General features: G+C 54.0%; 2 protein-coding genes across 2 annotated transcripts; both read right to left on the bottom strand.

Moving 5' to 3' along the window:
• Positions 1-5,885: 5,885 nt before the first annotated feature.
• Positions 5,886-7,371, bottom strand: LOC144609576 (histone H3-like). The gene is made up of 2 exons (XM_078428083.1): positions 7,363-7,371; positions 5,886-6,293 (listed from the first exon to the last, which is right to left on the bottom strand). The coding sequence occupies exons 1-2, from the start codon at positions 7,369-7,371 to the stop codon at positions 5,886-5,888; spliced, it is 417 nt and encodes a 138-aa protein (XP_078284209.1).
• Positions 7,372-8,675: 1,304 nt separating this feature from the next.
• LOC144609575 (histone H3-like) lies at positions 8,676-14,274 on the bottom strand. Its single transcript, XM_078428082.1, has 4 exons — positions 14,247-14,274; positions 13,720-13,886; positions 12,480-12,491; positions 8,676-9,083 (listed from the first exon to the last, which is right to left on the bottom strand). The coding sequence occupies exons 1-4, from the start codon at positions 14,272-14,274 to the stop codon at positions 8,676-8,678; spliced, it is 615 nt and encodes a 204-aa protein (XP_078284208.1).
• Positions 14,275-15,437: the final 1,163 nt, after the last annotated feature.

The following is a 15,437-nucleotide window of genomic DNA, read 5'->3' as shown; positions in this document are numbered from 1 at the left end:
CATTCACTGGAATTTAGAAGGATGAGAGGAGATCTTATAAAAACATATAACATTCTTAAGGGATTGGACAGGCTAGATGCAGGAATAATGTTCCCTATGTTGGGGGAGTCCAGAACCAGGGGTCACTTATAAGAAGGGGTAGGCCATTTAGGACTGAGATGAGGAAAACATTTTCACCCAGAGAATTGTGAATTTGTGGAATTCTCTGCCACACGAGAGAGTTAGATTTAGCTCTTTGGGCTAAAGAAATCAAAGGGCTTGGGGAAAAAGCAGGAATGGGGTACTGATTTTAGATGATCAGCCATGATCATATTGAATTGTGGTCCTGGCTCAAAGGACCAAATGGCCTACTCCTGCACCTATTTCTTCTTTTTGCTAAGTCTTTCAAATGTGGATAAATTCCTGAGGCCTGGCCAGGTGTATCCCAGGACATTGTGGGAGGCCAGGGTAAAATTGCAGTGGACCTGGGAGATATATTTGCATCATTGTTGGGCACAGGTCACTTATTGGGGAAGTTACTGCAGGAGATTTTGAGAAACAGGATCTACCTGCATTTGAACTGATTGGAGTTGGGAGGGGAGAAAACTGGAACAGGCCAAGGCCCGTTGAGTCATAGGTAGATACAGGTGAGGATGGCTCAAAGGGCCGAATGGCCTACTCCTGCACCTATTGTCTATTGTTGATAGGCAGATGGTTTCACTAAGGTCAGATATGAAAAAAACAACAGGTGAGTGATAAAGACAGAAGAGGTGCGGATTGTGATAGAGGAAGGAATATAGATGGAAGTGGAGGGGAAAGGGAGAATTGGGCCAAAGTCCAGGTAGTCACAGGGAAGGGATGAGAGTGGGAGAAAAACAAGGGGTGGCTTTGGGAAATGTTTGTAGGTTAATTACTTAAAACTGGTGAATTCAATGTTCATACCATCAGGTTGTGAGCTACCCAAGCAGAATATGAGGCACTGTTCCTCCATTTTGCGCGTGGTCTCATTCTGGCAATAGAGGAGCCCCAGCACAGAAAGGTCAATATGGGAATTGGAGAGGGAGTTAAAATGGTTAGCCACTGGGAAGTCTACCAGGCCTTGGTAGACTGAGCACAAGTCTAAAGCGAAACTGTCACAAAATCTACACCTGGTCTCGCCAATGTACAGGAAGCGACATCAGGAATACCAAATACAACAGAGGTGGTTAAAGAAGGTGCACATGAATCTTTGTCTCATGTTAAGGACAGGTGAGGTCCTTGGGTAAACGTGAGGGAGGAGGTATAGGCACAGGTGTTACATCTCCTGTGGTTGCAGAGGAAAGTAGCTGGGGAAGGGGTGGTTTGGGTGGGAAGGGATGAATGAAACAAGGTGTTGCAGAGGGTGTGGTCTCTTTGAAGACAGAAAGGGATGAGGATGGGAAGCTGTGACCGGTGGTGGGATCACGGTGATGGTAGTGGAAATGTCAGAGGATGATGTGTTTTGTGTGGAGGTGAAAGATGAGAATCAGGGGATCTCTGTGTTCTATCTGGGGGCAGGGGAGTGAGTGCAGAACTGCAGGATACAAAGGGTATAGGGGCAGGATTGAAGGAGGTGTACAGATAACATTGGAAGTCAGTAGGTTTGCAGTAGATGCCAGTCTTATTGCCTGTTCCCTGTGATGGAGACAGAGAGATCAAGAAGTGGGAGAGGTGTCAGAGGGCAGTGAGCACGTGAAAGTGGGCAGGGCAGACAAGGTTGTTCATCGAGGGGAACTGATTGGGTCTCTGTTCATAGAAGAACTGAAAAGCTTGTGACCTGCCTGGTGGGTGATGGAGGTGTAAAGGGACTGGACGTCCATGGTAAAGATGAGCCAATGGGCCTTAGAAATTGCAAGTTATTGAAGAGTTGGACGTGTGATTGGACAGGGAGGATAGGAGTAAGGGACACTAATTGGTTCTCTGTTCAGAGAAAACCAGAGGGCCTCAGGACCTTCATGGAGGAGGATGGAAGTGTAAGGGGACTGGCAGAGGGATTCCAAGGAATGTTGATGAACAGACCGACATTGGGATCTGACATAGGAGCAGTGCTGTGAAATACACTGGTAAGGAAGGTATATGGCGTGCTTACTCTCCTGGATAAGGATATAGAATGTAGGAATTGGGACACATGGACCTGCAAATGCTGTTTTATTTTAAAAAAGACAAAGTGCTGGAGTAACTCAACAGGTCAGGCTGAGAACACGGGTAGTCGATACTTTGGTGTGTGGGAAGGAACTGCAGATGCTTGTTTAAACCAAAGATACACACCAAAAGCTGGAGTTTTTCGGGGGGGGGGGGGGTTGTGCGGGCTCAGAAAGCAGAAGCCATTGAAGAGATGAATATACCAACTACAGAATAATGAAAGTCGTACTTGCAGTCGAATAACCGGACTAAACATTGATACTACTTCAGAAATCAATAAAGAGATTCGGAGACGGGGAAATAGGGGAACTGCTTCAACAAACACATTTAGAATAATTTAATTATGGATAATCTTTCATCAAATGATACTTGGCGGAGTTTTTTCAAATTTCTGGTTGACTGCAGGGTCGTCAGTTGTTTTTCGCGCCTTTTCTGTGCATTCTAAAGGCATTTGTTGTTGGTGAAAGCAGAGTACTTCACAAGCGGGCGCGGTTTGCTCGGGTCATGTACCCACATAGTCGCGACGAGAATTACAACATAAACAGATCTACCAGAGACATTGAATCATGGGCGTGAGATTCGACTCAGTCCCGCTGATAGCCCGGGCCACCATTGTCATTATATAATATTCCTCCAACATTTCCGTCACCACCAACGGGATCCCACCACTGGCCACAGCTTCCCAACTCCTCCCCTTTCTGCTTTCTACCGAGACCATTCCCTCTGTAACTACCTGGTCCACTCGTCCCTTCCCATCCAAACCACCCCCTCCCCAGGTACTTTGCCCTGCAACCGCAGGAGATGCAACACCTGTCCTTTTACCTCCCCCCACGACTCTATCCAAGGAGCCAAACAGCCTTTCCAGGTGAGGCAGAGGTTCACCTGCACCTCCTCCAACCTCATCTATTGTATCCGCTGTTCCAGACGTCAACTTCTCTACATCGGCGAGACCAAATTCAGGCTCGGTGATCATTTTGCTCAATACCTTTGCTCAGACCACCTTAACCAACCTGATCTCCCAGTGGCTCAGCACTTCAACTCCACTTCCCACACCCAGTCTGATCGTTCTGTCATGGGGCTCCTCCATTGTCACAGTGAAGCGCAATGCAAATTGGAGAAACAGCATCTCATATTTCGCTTGGGCAGCTTACAATGTATGAACATTGATTTCTCTCACTTTAGATAGCTCCTCTGTCCCTCTCTTTCCCCTCCCCCTTCCTAGTTCTCCCATTGCCTTCCTGACTCCAACTACATCCTTTTATTCACAAAATGCTGGAGTAACTCAGCAGGTCAGGCAGCATCTCAGGAGAGAAGGAATTATTATTATTTATTTTTATTTTTATTTTTTTATATCAAAAAATACTTTATTCAAGTAATAAATATCATTTACAAAACATCTTTTTTAAACAAACCCATCCGACATTTCCGGAGGTTACACATTCAATACAGGCATTTACTTCCAAATTTACATACATTTACATACATTTACCCAGTATCCCTTATTTGGAGGGGCGTCTCTCTCCACCACACCCTGCCCCCCCATGTCCAGCAGCGGAAGGACCCTAGACTGTGGTCCTCCCCCACAGGGCCTTGGCGTTGGCTGCACCGAGCTTCAGAGCGTCCCTCAGCACGTACTCCTGCAGTCTGCAGTGGGCCAGTCGGCAACATTCCTTGAAGGACAGCTCGCTCCGCTGGGAGGTCAACAAGGATCGGGCAGATCAAAGAGCGTCTTTCACCGAGTTGATGACCTTCCAGCAGCACTCGATGTCAGTCTCGGAATGCGTCCCTGGGAACAGTCCGGAGAGCACAGAGTCCTCTGTGACGGAGCTGCTCGGAATGAATCGTGACAGGGACCCCTGCAGACCTCTCCAGACTCTCTTGGCAAATCCACACTCTTTGAAGAGGTGGGCCACCGTCTCCTCTCCGTAGCAGCCGTCCCGAGGGCAGCGTGCGCTGGTAGTGAGGTTCCGGCGGTGCAGGAAGGATCTGACTGGGAGGGCTCCCCTCACCGCCATCCAAGCCAGGTCTTGGTGCTTGTTGGTGAGTTCTGGCGATGAGGCATTTTGCCAGACAAGCTGGGCTGTCTGTTCTGGGAACCACGCCACAGGATCCATGGAGTCATTCCCCTGCAGTGCCTGCAGGACGTTCCGTGCTGACCACTGCCCGATGGATTTGTGGTCAAAGGTGTTGGTCCGGAAGAACCTGTCCACAAACGACAGATGGTTCGGCAATGTCCAGCTGACTGGCACATTGCGTGGCATCTGCGCCAGGCCCATCCTTCGCAACACCGGGGACAGGTAGAACCTCAGCAGGTAGTGGCATTTGGTGCCCACGTGCCTTGGCTCTATGCTCCGCCTGATGCAGCCACACACGAAGGTGGCCATCAGAATGAGGGCGACGTTGGGCACGCTTTTACCCCCGTTGTCTGCCGACTTGTGCATTGTGGCTCGTCGCACCCGGTCCATCGCCGACCCCCAGATGAAGCGGAAGACGGCCCGGGAGATCCCCTTGGCGTGGGAGGGAGGGGCCACACTTGCGCCAAGTACAGCAGCCCCGAGAGCACCTCACACCTGATGACCAGGTTTTTCCCCGTGATGGAGAGGGAGCACTGCTTCCACAGCTCCAGCTTCTTCCCCACCCTGGCTATCCGCTCCAGCCAATTTTTGTTACATGCCTCGGCCTTCCCGAACCAGATCCCCAGCACCTTCAGGAAGTCAGGCTTGATGGTGAAGGGGATGGAAGATCGATCGGGCCAGTTGCCAAAGAGCATGGCCTCGCTCTTCCTGCGGTTTACCCTGGCCCCCGTGGCCAACTCAAACTGGTCGCAGACGCTGATCAGTCTGCGGACCGACCCTGGATCCGAGCAGAAGACGGCGACATCGTCCATGTACAGGGAGGCCTTGACCTGAGTGCCCCCACTGCCTAGCAATGTCACTCCTCTTATGCTCGCATCCTACCTGATGGATTCGGCAAAGGGTTCAATGCAACAGACGAACAAGACAGGGGAGAGAGGGCAACCCTGCCTGGTCGAGACCCTTCTTCAGACTGATGTCGGGGGTGGGACAAAGGAAGGATATAGGTGGAGACAGGAAGATAGAGGGAGATCTGGGAAGGAGGAGGGGAAGGGAGGGACAGAGGAGCTATCTGAAGTTGGAGAAGTCGACGTTCATACCACCGGGCCGCAAACTGCCCAGGCAAACTGCTGAGTTACTCCAGCATTTTGTGAATAAATCGATTTGTACCAGCATCTGCAGTTATTTTCTTATCCAACTACATCCTTTCTTTGTCCCGCCCCCTCTGCTGACATCAGTCCGAAGAAGGGTCTCGATCCGAAACGTCACCCATTCCTTCTCTGCTGAGATGTTGCCTGACCCGCTGACTTACTCCAACAGTTTGTGCTACTGATGAACAGCTGGGTAGAACACGTGAGGGAAAAAACCCAGTGATCCAAAGACATTGTTTCACGATGTCTGGAAGGGCCGAACAATGACACGTGAACGCGGGGGAAATGCGCAATAAAGGAGTTTGTTCTCGGGGAGATCAGTGTTATCAGGGGATTCACATGGTAACCAGTTCCGTCAGTGACACTGGAGCCCGAGGGGTCAGACTCCGCTCGGCTGCGGCGCCAGTTGTGGTAAGAAAGGCCCGACGATAATGTAAGAGGACAATGAACAGGAGGGCACTGCTCTTTCCACTGCCGGATTAGTGGCTCTTAAAAGAGCCTTTTGTTTTCCTTGGTTCCGAGTTTAAGCGCGCTCCCCGCGGATGCGGCGGGCCAGCTGGATGTCTTTCGGCATGATGGTGACTCGCTTGGCGTGGATGGCGCACAGGTTGGTGTCCTCAAAGAGCCCCACCAGGTAAGCCTCGCTGGCTTCCTGCAGGGCCATGACGGCCGAGCTCTGGAAGCGCAGGTCTGTCTTGAAGTCCTGAGCGATCTCACGCACCAGGCGCTGGAAGGGCAGTTTGCGGATGAGCAGCTCGGTGGATTTCTGGTAGCGCCGGATCTCCCGCAGAGCCACGGTGCCGGGCCGGTAGCGGTGAGGCTTCTTCACTCCGCCCGTGGCTGGAGCGCTCTTCCGCGCCGCTTTGGTCGCCAGTTGTTTGCGAGGAGCTTTCCCTCCGGTCGATTTGCGCGCTGTCTGCTTGGTCCTGGCCTTTTTTTAAATTTTTTATATCAAAAAATACTTTATTCAAATAATAAATATCATTTACAAAACATCTTTTTTAAACAAACCCATCCGACATTTCCGGAGGTTACACATTCAATACAGGCATTTACTTAGACATTTACTTACATTTACATACATTTACCCAGTATCCCTTATTTGGAAGGGCGTCTCTCTCCACCACACCCTGCCCCCCCCCCCCCATGTCCAGCAGGGAAGGACCCTAGACTGTGGTCCTCCCCCACAGGGCCTTGGCGTTGGCTGCACCGAGCTTCAGAGCGTCCCTCAGCACGTACTCCTGCAGTCTGCAGTGGGCCAGTCGGCAACATTCCTTGACGGACAGCTCGCTCCGCTGGGAGGTCAACAAACATCGGGCAGACCAAAGAGCATCTTTCACCGAGTTGATAACCTTCCAGCAGCACTCGATGTCAGTCTCCGAATGCGTCCCTGGGAACAGTCCATATATCACAGAGTCCTCTGTGACGGAGCTGCTCGGAATGAATCGTGACAGGGAACCCTGCAGACCTCTCCAGACTCTCTTGGCAAATCCACACTCTGTGAAGAGGTGGGCCACCGTCTCCTCTCCGTAGCAGCCGTCCCGGAGGCAGCGTGCGCTGGTAGTGAGGTTCCGGCGGTGCAGGAAGGATCTGACTGGGAGGGCTCCCCTCACTGCCAGCCAAGCCAGGTCTTGGTGCTTGTTGGTTAGTTCTGGCGATGAGGCATTTTGCCAGACAAGCTGGGCAGTCTGCTCTGGGAACCACGCCACAGGATCCATGGAGTCATTCCCCTGCAGTGCCTGCAGGATGTTCCGTGCTGACCACTGCCTGATGGACTTGTGGTCAAAGGTGTTGGTCCGGAAGAACCTTTCCACAAACGACAGATTGTTCGGCAATGCGTGGCATCTGCGCCAGGCCCATCCTTCGCAACACCGGGGACAGGTAGAACCTCAGCAGGTAGTGGCACTTGGTGCCCACGTGCCTTGGCTCTATGCTCCGCCTGATGCAGCCACACACGAAGGTGGCCATCAGGATGAGGGCGACGTTGGGCACGCTTTTACCCCCGTCATCTGCTGACTTGTGCATTGTGGCTCGTCGCACCCGGTCCATCGCCGACCCCCAGATGAAGTGGAAGACGGCCCGGGTGATCTCCTTGGCGTAGGTGGGAGGGACGGGCCACACTTGCACCAAGTACAGCAGCCCCGAGAGTACTTCACACCTGATGGAGAGGGAGCGCTGCTTCCACAGCTCCAGCTTCTTCCCCACCCTGGCTATCCGCTCCAGCCAATTTTTGTTACATGCCTCGGCCTTCCCGAACCAGATCCCCAGCACCTTCAGGAAGTCAGGCTTGATGGTGAAGGGGATGGAAGATCGATCGGGCCAGTTGCCAAAGAGCATGGCCTCGCTCTTCCTGCGGTTTACCCTGGCCCCCGTGGCCAACTCAAACTGGTCGCAGACGCTGATCAGTCTGCGGACCGACCCTGGATCCGAGCAGAAGACGGCGACATCGTCCATGTACAGGGAGGCCTTGACCTGAGTGCCCCCACTGCCTAGCAATGTCACTCCTCTTATGCTCGCATCCTACCTGATGGATTCGGCAAAGGGTTCAATGCAACAGACGAACAAGACAGGGGAGAGAGGGCAACCCTGCCTGGTCGAGACCCTTCTTCAGACTGATGTCGGGGGTGGGACAAAGGAAGGATATAGGTGGAGACAGGAAGATAGAGGGAGATCTGGGAAGGAGGAGGGGAAGGGAGGGACAGAGGAGCTATCTGAAGTTGGAGAAGTCGACGTTCATACCACCGGGCCGCAAACTGCCCAGGCAAACTGCTGAGTTACTCCAGCATTTTGTGAATAAATCGATTTGTACCAGCATCTGCAGTTATTTTCTTATCCAACTACATCCTTTCTTTGTCCCGCCCCCTCTGCTGACATCAGTCCGAAGAAGGGTCTCGATCCGAAACGTCACCCATTCCTTCTCTGCTGAGATGTTGCCTGACCCGCTGACTTACTCCAACAGTTTGTGCTACTGATGAACAGCTGGGTAGAACACGTGAGGGAAAAAACCCAGTGATCCAAAGACATTGTTTCACGATGTCTGGAAGGGCCGAACAATGACACGTGAACGCGGGGGAAATGCGCAATAAAGGAGTTTGTTCTCGGGGAGATCAGTGTTATCAGGGGATTCACATGGTAACCAGTTCCGTCAGTGACACTGGAGCCCGAGGGGTCAGACTCCGCTCGGCTGCGGCGCCAGTTGTGGTAAGAAAGGCCCGACGATAATGTAAGAGGACAATGAACAGGAGGGCACTGCTCTTTCCACTGCCGGATTAGTGGCTCTTAAAAGAGCCTTTTGTTTTCCTTGGTTCCGAGTTTAAGCGCGCTCCCCGCGGATGCGGCGGGCCAGCTGGATGTCTTTCGGCATGATGGTGACTCGCTTGGCGTGGATGGCGCACAGGTTGGTGTCCTCAAAGAGCCCCACCAGGTAAGCCTCGCTGGCTTCCTGCAGGGCCATGACGGCCGAGCTCTGGAAGCGCAGGTCTGTCTTGAAGTCCTGAGCGATCTCACGCACCAGGCGCTGGAAGGGCAGTTTGCGGATGAGCAGCTCGGTGGATTTCTGGTAGCGCCGGATCTCCCGCAGAGCCACGGTGCCGGGCCGGTAGCGGTGAGGCTTCTTCACTCCGCCCGTGGCTGGAGCGCTCTTCCGCGCCGCTTTGGTCGCCAGTTGTTTGCGAGGAGCTTTCCCTCCGGTCGATTTGCGCGCTGTCTGCTTGGTCCTGGCCTTTTTTTTTATTTTTTATATCAAAAAATACTTTATTCAAATAATAAATATCATTTACAAAACATCTTTTTTAAACAAACCCATCCGACATTTCCGGAGGTTACACATTCAATACAGGCATTTACTTAGACATTTACTTACATTTACATACATTTACCCAGTATCCCTTATTTGGAGGGGCGTCTCTCTCCACCACACCCTGCCCCCCCCCCCCATGTCCAGCAGGGAAGGACCCTAGACTGTGGTCCTCCCCCACAGCGCCTTGGCGTTGGCTGCACCGAGCTTCAGAGCGTCCCTCAGCACGTACTCCTGCAGTCTGCAGTGGGCCAGTCGGCAACATTCCTTGACGGACAGCTCGCTCCGCTGGGAGGTCAACAAACATCGGGCAGACCAAAGAGCATCTTTCACCGAGTTGATAACCTTCCAGCAGCACTCGATGTCAGTCTCCGAATGCGTCCCTGGGAACAGTCCATATATCACAGAGTCCTCTGTGACGGAGCTGCTCGGAATGAATCGTGACAGGGAACCCTGCAGACCTCTCCAGACTCTCTTGGCAAATCCACACTCTGTGAAGAGGTGGGCCACCGTCTCCTCTCCGTAGCAGCCGTCCCGGAGGCAGCGTGCGCTGGTAGTGAGGTTCCGGCGGTGCAGGAAGGATCTGACTGGGAGGGCTCCCCTCACTGCCAGCCAAGCCAGGTCTTGGTGCTTGTTGGTTAGTTCTGGCGATGAGGCATTTTGCCAGACAAGCTGGGCAGTCTGCTCTGGGAACCACGCCACAGGATCCATGGAGTCATTCCCCTGCAGTGCCTGCAGGATGTTCCGTGCTGACCACTGCCTGATGGACTTGTGGTCAAAGGTGTTGGTCCGGAAGAACCTTTCCACAAACGACAGATGGTTCGGCAATGCGTGGCATCTGCGCCAGGCCCATCCTTCGCAACACCGGGGACAGGTAGAACCTCAGCAGGTAGTGGCACTTGGTGCCCACGTGCCTTGGCTCTATGCTCCGCCTGATGCAGCCACACACGAAGGTGGCCATCAGGATGAGGGCGACGTTGGGCACGCTTTTACCCCCGTCATCTGCTGACTTGTGCATTGTGGCTCGTCGCACCCGGTCCATCGCCGACCCCCAGATGAAGTGGAAGACGGCCCGGGTGATCTCCTTGGCGTAGGTGGGAGGGACGGGCCACACTTGCACCAAGTACAGCAGCCCCGAGAGTACCTCACACCTGATGGAGAGGGAGCGCTGCTTCCACAGCTCCAGCTTCTTCCCCACCCTGGCTATCCGCTCCAGCCAATTTTTGTTACATGCCTCGGCCTTCCCGAACCAGATCCCCAGCACCTTCAGGAAGTCAGGCTTGATGGTGAAGGGGATGGAAGATCAGTCGGGCCAGTTGCCAAAGAGCATGGCCTCGCTCTTCCTGCGGTTTACCCTGGCCCCCGTGGCCGACTCAAACTGGTCGCAGACGCTAATCAGTCTGCGGATCGACCCTGGATCCAAGCAGAAGACAGCGACATCATCCATGTACAGGGAGACCTTGACCTGAGTGCCCCCACTGCCTGGCAATGTCACTCCTCTTATGCTCGCATCCTTCCTGATGGTTTCGGCAAAGGGTTCAATGCAACAGACGAACAAGACAGGGGAGGGAGGGCAACCCTGCCTGACTCCAGACCTGACGGGAAGCTGTCTGATTCCCACCCATTAATTTGGACTGCACTGCAGATATCAGTGTAGAGCAGTTGTATCCACTTCCTGATTCCCTCCCCAAAGCCCAATTTGGAGAGCACGTCCCTCATGTACGTGTGCGATATCCTGTCGAAGGCCTTCTCCTGGTCCAAGCTGACCAGGCAGGCATCCACCCGTCTGTCCTGCACATAGGCAATGGTATCTCTCAGCAGCACCAGGCTGTCTGAGATTTTCCTGCCAGGTACAGCACAGGTTTGGTCCGGGTGGATCACCTGTCCCAGAGCAGACTTGACCCGGTTGGCGATGGCCTTAGACAGGATCTTGTAGTCTGCATTTAACAATGTGATGGGTCTCCAATTCCTTATGTCATTCATCTCCCCCTTCTGCTTGTAGATTAGGGTGATGCTGCCCTTCCTCATAGAGTCTGACATGCTGCCGGCTAGAAGTATGTCGTTGTACACTTCCAGCAGGTCCGGGCCCACCCAGTCCCACAGAGCCGAGTACAACTTTGCCGGTAAGTCATCGCCTTCGGGAGTTTTACTCGAGTCAAAGGAACGGATGGAGCCAGTCAGCTCCTCCAGGGTCAGTGGTTGGTCCAGATCTTTAGCGTGTCTGTCTGCGAGGATGTTACCGAGCCGTCCTCCTCCCTAAGGCTTTTGATCACAGAGCTCCCCCTGTGAACCTTATGGAAGAAGAAACGTGAGCATGTCTCATCCTGCTCAACATGGTGGACCCTGGACCGGAAGATGATCTTGGAGGATTCAGAGGTAAAGAGCCGAGCTTGCCGGCCCTTCAACTCTCTCAGTTCCTCCCTCACATCCACCCCTCTCCTCTGCAGAAGGAGCAGTTGCTGCAAATCTGTCTGGAGTTGACACAATTCCCTCTTACCCTGTCTTGCTCTCTGAACACCTTTGGAGACGAAGAACTTCTTGATGTTCTCCTTTGTTGCCTCCCACCAGAGTGTCGGGGAGCCAAAGAGGGGCCTCACAGTTCTCCAACATGCATAGTCCCTCTTTAGCTCCTCAACGTTCTCCGGGGTCAACAGCTCCACATTTAACTTCCACGTCCCTCTGCCCGCCTTCCGGTCCTCCTGTAGGTGACAGGTGGCCTGAAGGAGGCAGTGGTCAGAGAAGAACACCGGCGCGAGGTCGGTGTGTCTGACCGTGACGGCCCTCGATGTGAAGAGGAAGTCTATCCGGGACTGGGCTGAACCGTTCGGTCCTGACCAGGTGAACCGTGGCTGGGCTCCGCCTGCAGGGTCACTGAAGGCGTCGCGCAGCTTTGCATCTTTGACCGTCTCCACCAGAAGTTTGGAGGTGCCGTCCAGTCTGTGGTTGGCACTGCCGGATCGTCCAGCCGCATCGATGATGCAGTTGAAGTCACCGGAACGGTCTAGACGTGGCCAGCAGCGTTGGGAGCTGCTGGAGGACGGCCAACCGCTCGCTCCGCCTGGGTGAGGCATACACATTAATCAGCCGTAGCGGAGAACCACGGTACATAACATCCACCACCAGGAGACGCCCCCCCACCACCTCCCTTACCTCAGTGATGGTGAAGCCCCCTCCCCGCAGCAAGATCCCCAGACCGGACACGCGACAATCATTGCCCCCCGACCATACCGACAGTCCGTGGGGCCACCATCGCGACCACCTCAGATAGCAGCGAAGGTGTGGCAGCCCGCACTCCTGTAAAAAAGTCACATCCGCCTTTACCTTGGCCAGGTTCTGTAAGGCGTTGACACATCGCAAACTGCTCTTTACACTGCGCACGTTTAAGGATGCCAGTTTCAGCTCCATTGTCCTTTAGAGTTTCAGACTGTCCTTCTCTCCCCGCTTGTACATCGTCTGGGTGAGTTCCAGCACCTTTTCGAGGCACAGGTACGTGTTGACTTCCTCAGCACAGGGTGAGTTTTCTGGCGTGGCCACTGTGATGCTCCCGGTCTCCCGGAGCTGGGGCCCATTGGCCACTGCACTGCTCCCGGAGCTGGGGCCCATTGGCCACTGCACTGCACCCAGTTTCCTGGAGCTGGGGCCCATTGGCCACCGCACTGCTCCCGGTCTCCCGGAGCTTGGGCCCATTGGCCGTTGTGCCGCTCCCGGTCTCCCGGTGCTGGGGCCCATCGGCCACTGCAATGCTCCCGGTCTCCCGGAGCTGGGGCCCATTGGCCGTTGTGCCGCTCCCAGTCTACCGGAGCTGGGGCCCATCGGCCACTGCAATGCTCCCAGTCTCCCGGAGCTGGGGCCCATTGGTCGTTGTGCCGCTCACGGTCTCCCGGAGCTGGGGGCCATTGGCCACTGCACTGCTCCCAGTCTCCTGGGGCTGGGGCCTATTGGCACTGCTCCAAGTCTCCTGGGGCTGGGGGACAACAGACATGTTTTTCCTCTTACCTTCCTCCTCCCCCGTTTTCTTCCTCTGCCTCCGTTGTCGATTCCTCCCGGTCGCCTCATCCTCCGACGAGGAGAGGTTGCTGGCGTCGTCCTGGGAGAGGACTCTTTTTTGGGACTTGCTTGCTCCCTCCGGCTTTTTTTCCGTGCGCAGAGCCTTCAGGGTTTTCCTCGACTGTACCAACTTCCACTCCTCCTCTTCCTGTTCCCCCTCTTCCATCGACTCGCCCTCCTGGGCAGGGGGCTGGGGGGCTCTGTCCGGCGGTTGGGGGCTCGAGGTGGTCGAGCTGTCATCACCCCTGCTCTCCTTTCCCATTTGGGCCTTAGCAGTGGTGGGAGGCGTCTCGACCACCCTGGGGGTGTTGGCAGCGGCCCCTCTTATCGCCTGTGCGCAAGTGCTAGCTCTTTTAGGGCAGGCCCTGTAAAGTTGGCCTGCCTCCCCACACAGGTTGTAGCACTTACTTAGTTTGCAGTCCCTTGTCTTGTGGCCTTCCAGCTTGCAGTTTCTGCAGACGACTGTCCTGCATTCTGCCGCCATGTGCCCAGGTTTGTTGCATTTCCTGCACACCCTGGGCTGCCCCGCGTAGGTCATGTAACCTCGGTTCCCTCCAATGGCGAACACTGAGGGAGGGCGGATGATGGATCCCTTCCCGTCCACCCTCAGCTTCACCTTCACTTGCCGCTTGCTACTCCAGATTCCGAACAAGTCTTTTATGTCCACACAGTTCCCTGCCCCTTTGACATAGCGAGCAAGGAAGGTGAGGACATCCACGACGGGCACATGTGGGTTAAACATGTGCACCGTGATCATCCGTTCCCTCTGGGTGGGGAGGGTGAAGAGCGGCTGCACCTTCAGAAGCGACAGCGGGGCTTCGTCCCCCTTCTCCCGGAAGTCTTGCATCATCTTCTGCCATCCCGCCGGGTTCTGGAAGGTACTGTCAAAATATCCGTTACCTGGGAAGTCCTGGAGGCAGAAGATGTCCTCGGCCTTGAATCCGCAGGCCTCCAGCAGCACCTTCTTGATGAAGAGGTCCCTTGAGAAAGGGGTCCCCTCCCTGAGGTCCTTCACTGATACACGCAGGGTATTCCGGATACCCTGTCCTCCAGCTCCAGCTGCTGCCATCCCACCTGGATAAGGGTGTTAGGTTGGTTACCCAACCAGCATGGATCCACCCCTGAACCAGACTACTGTTCCTGACCTCCGCTCCTCGCCAATGATCCACGACTCAATACAGATACTGCTCTTATAAGAACATTAGGGTTGTAGCTAATCCAACTCGTCCTGCAGGAGATACTACACTTGATCTTAGCCAAAAGGCCTTTCCCTTTGCCAGACATGATGCTGCTTCGCTCAAATCGCTGCACAATAAAAGCACGATTGTTAACTCTCCTTTTATACACAGCGCCCCGACCTGCTTGAGAAACGCAGAGAGAGAGAGAGAGAGAGAGAGAGAGGCGGGAAGGGGTGGAGATAGAGTCAGAGTGACAGACAGAGCAGAGAGTGGCCTCTTATCCCCAGCTCCTCCCCGGTTTTCTGAAAGCGCAAATTTCCAACGATTTGCTGACTCAGCGCTCCGCAAAAACTTCGGATGCACGGATTCAATCAGTAATATTACTGTCTAAATACTGTGACAAATTAATTCATCTCCTTCCCATTCATCTTCAGATCCTGTTCCCTCTCCCCATATCACCCCTCCCACACAATTCAGCAGTTTACAGCCACACTAACCCCCTGATTTGGGGATCCTCCCGAGTTGGACTTTTGGCTGTGAGTGGGGATTCACCATCAGTGTTAAGAGTTTCACAGATAAGGGAACGGCCTTAAACTAGGCCCATTCTCTGTGTTTATTTCAGACACTGGGGACGGGGCAGCGATTGCCCGGGGATCCCAGGTTTAATGGAAATTATTTCCCCTTGGCACTGAGCCTGGTCCCAGGACAGGAATCCCTTGATTCAGGATCAGCTCTTTCCGGGGAACTGTGAGTGGCTCTGAGAAGAGCCGTTAGGTTTAGGTTGTTACAAGTTGATCGTTTTCGTTCATTTTCTTGTCCTGCACTCCAAGGAACAAAATTCTAACATATCCCTTGTAAAGCGGTTTCTGCGACGAGCTTTCGCCCGACCTAAGGTCCCTGTGCCTTGCTCTGGTCCCTCGACCAGGCCGCGCACACTGGTTCCCCGTGAGTGGTTCGACCCACTCACCCCCTACGGTTCTAGACACTGGACTTAGATGCAGGAGCGTTGATAGTGCAGAAAAATTCAACCAGACCAGATTTGAAGACCAGTGTT

Source organism: Rhinoraja longicauda, chromosome 34, assembly GCF_053455715.1.
Source record: "Rhinoraja longicauda isolate Sanriku21f chromosome 34, sRhiLon1.1, whole genome shotgun sequence".
In the NCBI taxonomy this organism is placed as follows: domain Eukaryota; kingdom Metazoa; phylum Chordata; class Chondrichthyes; order Rajiformes; family Arhynchobatidae; genus Rhinoraja; species Rhinoraja longicauda.
The sequence above is the reverse complement of the archived record's forward strand: the minus strand, read 5'-3'. Positions and strand labels throughout refer to the sequence as shown.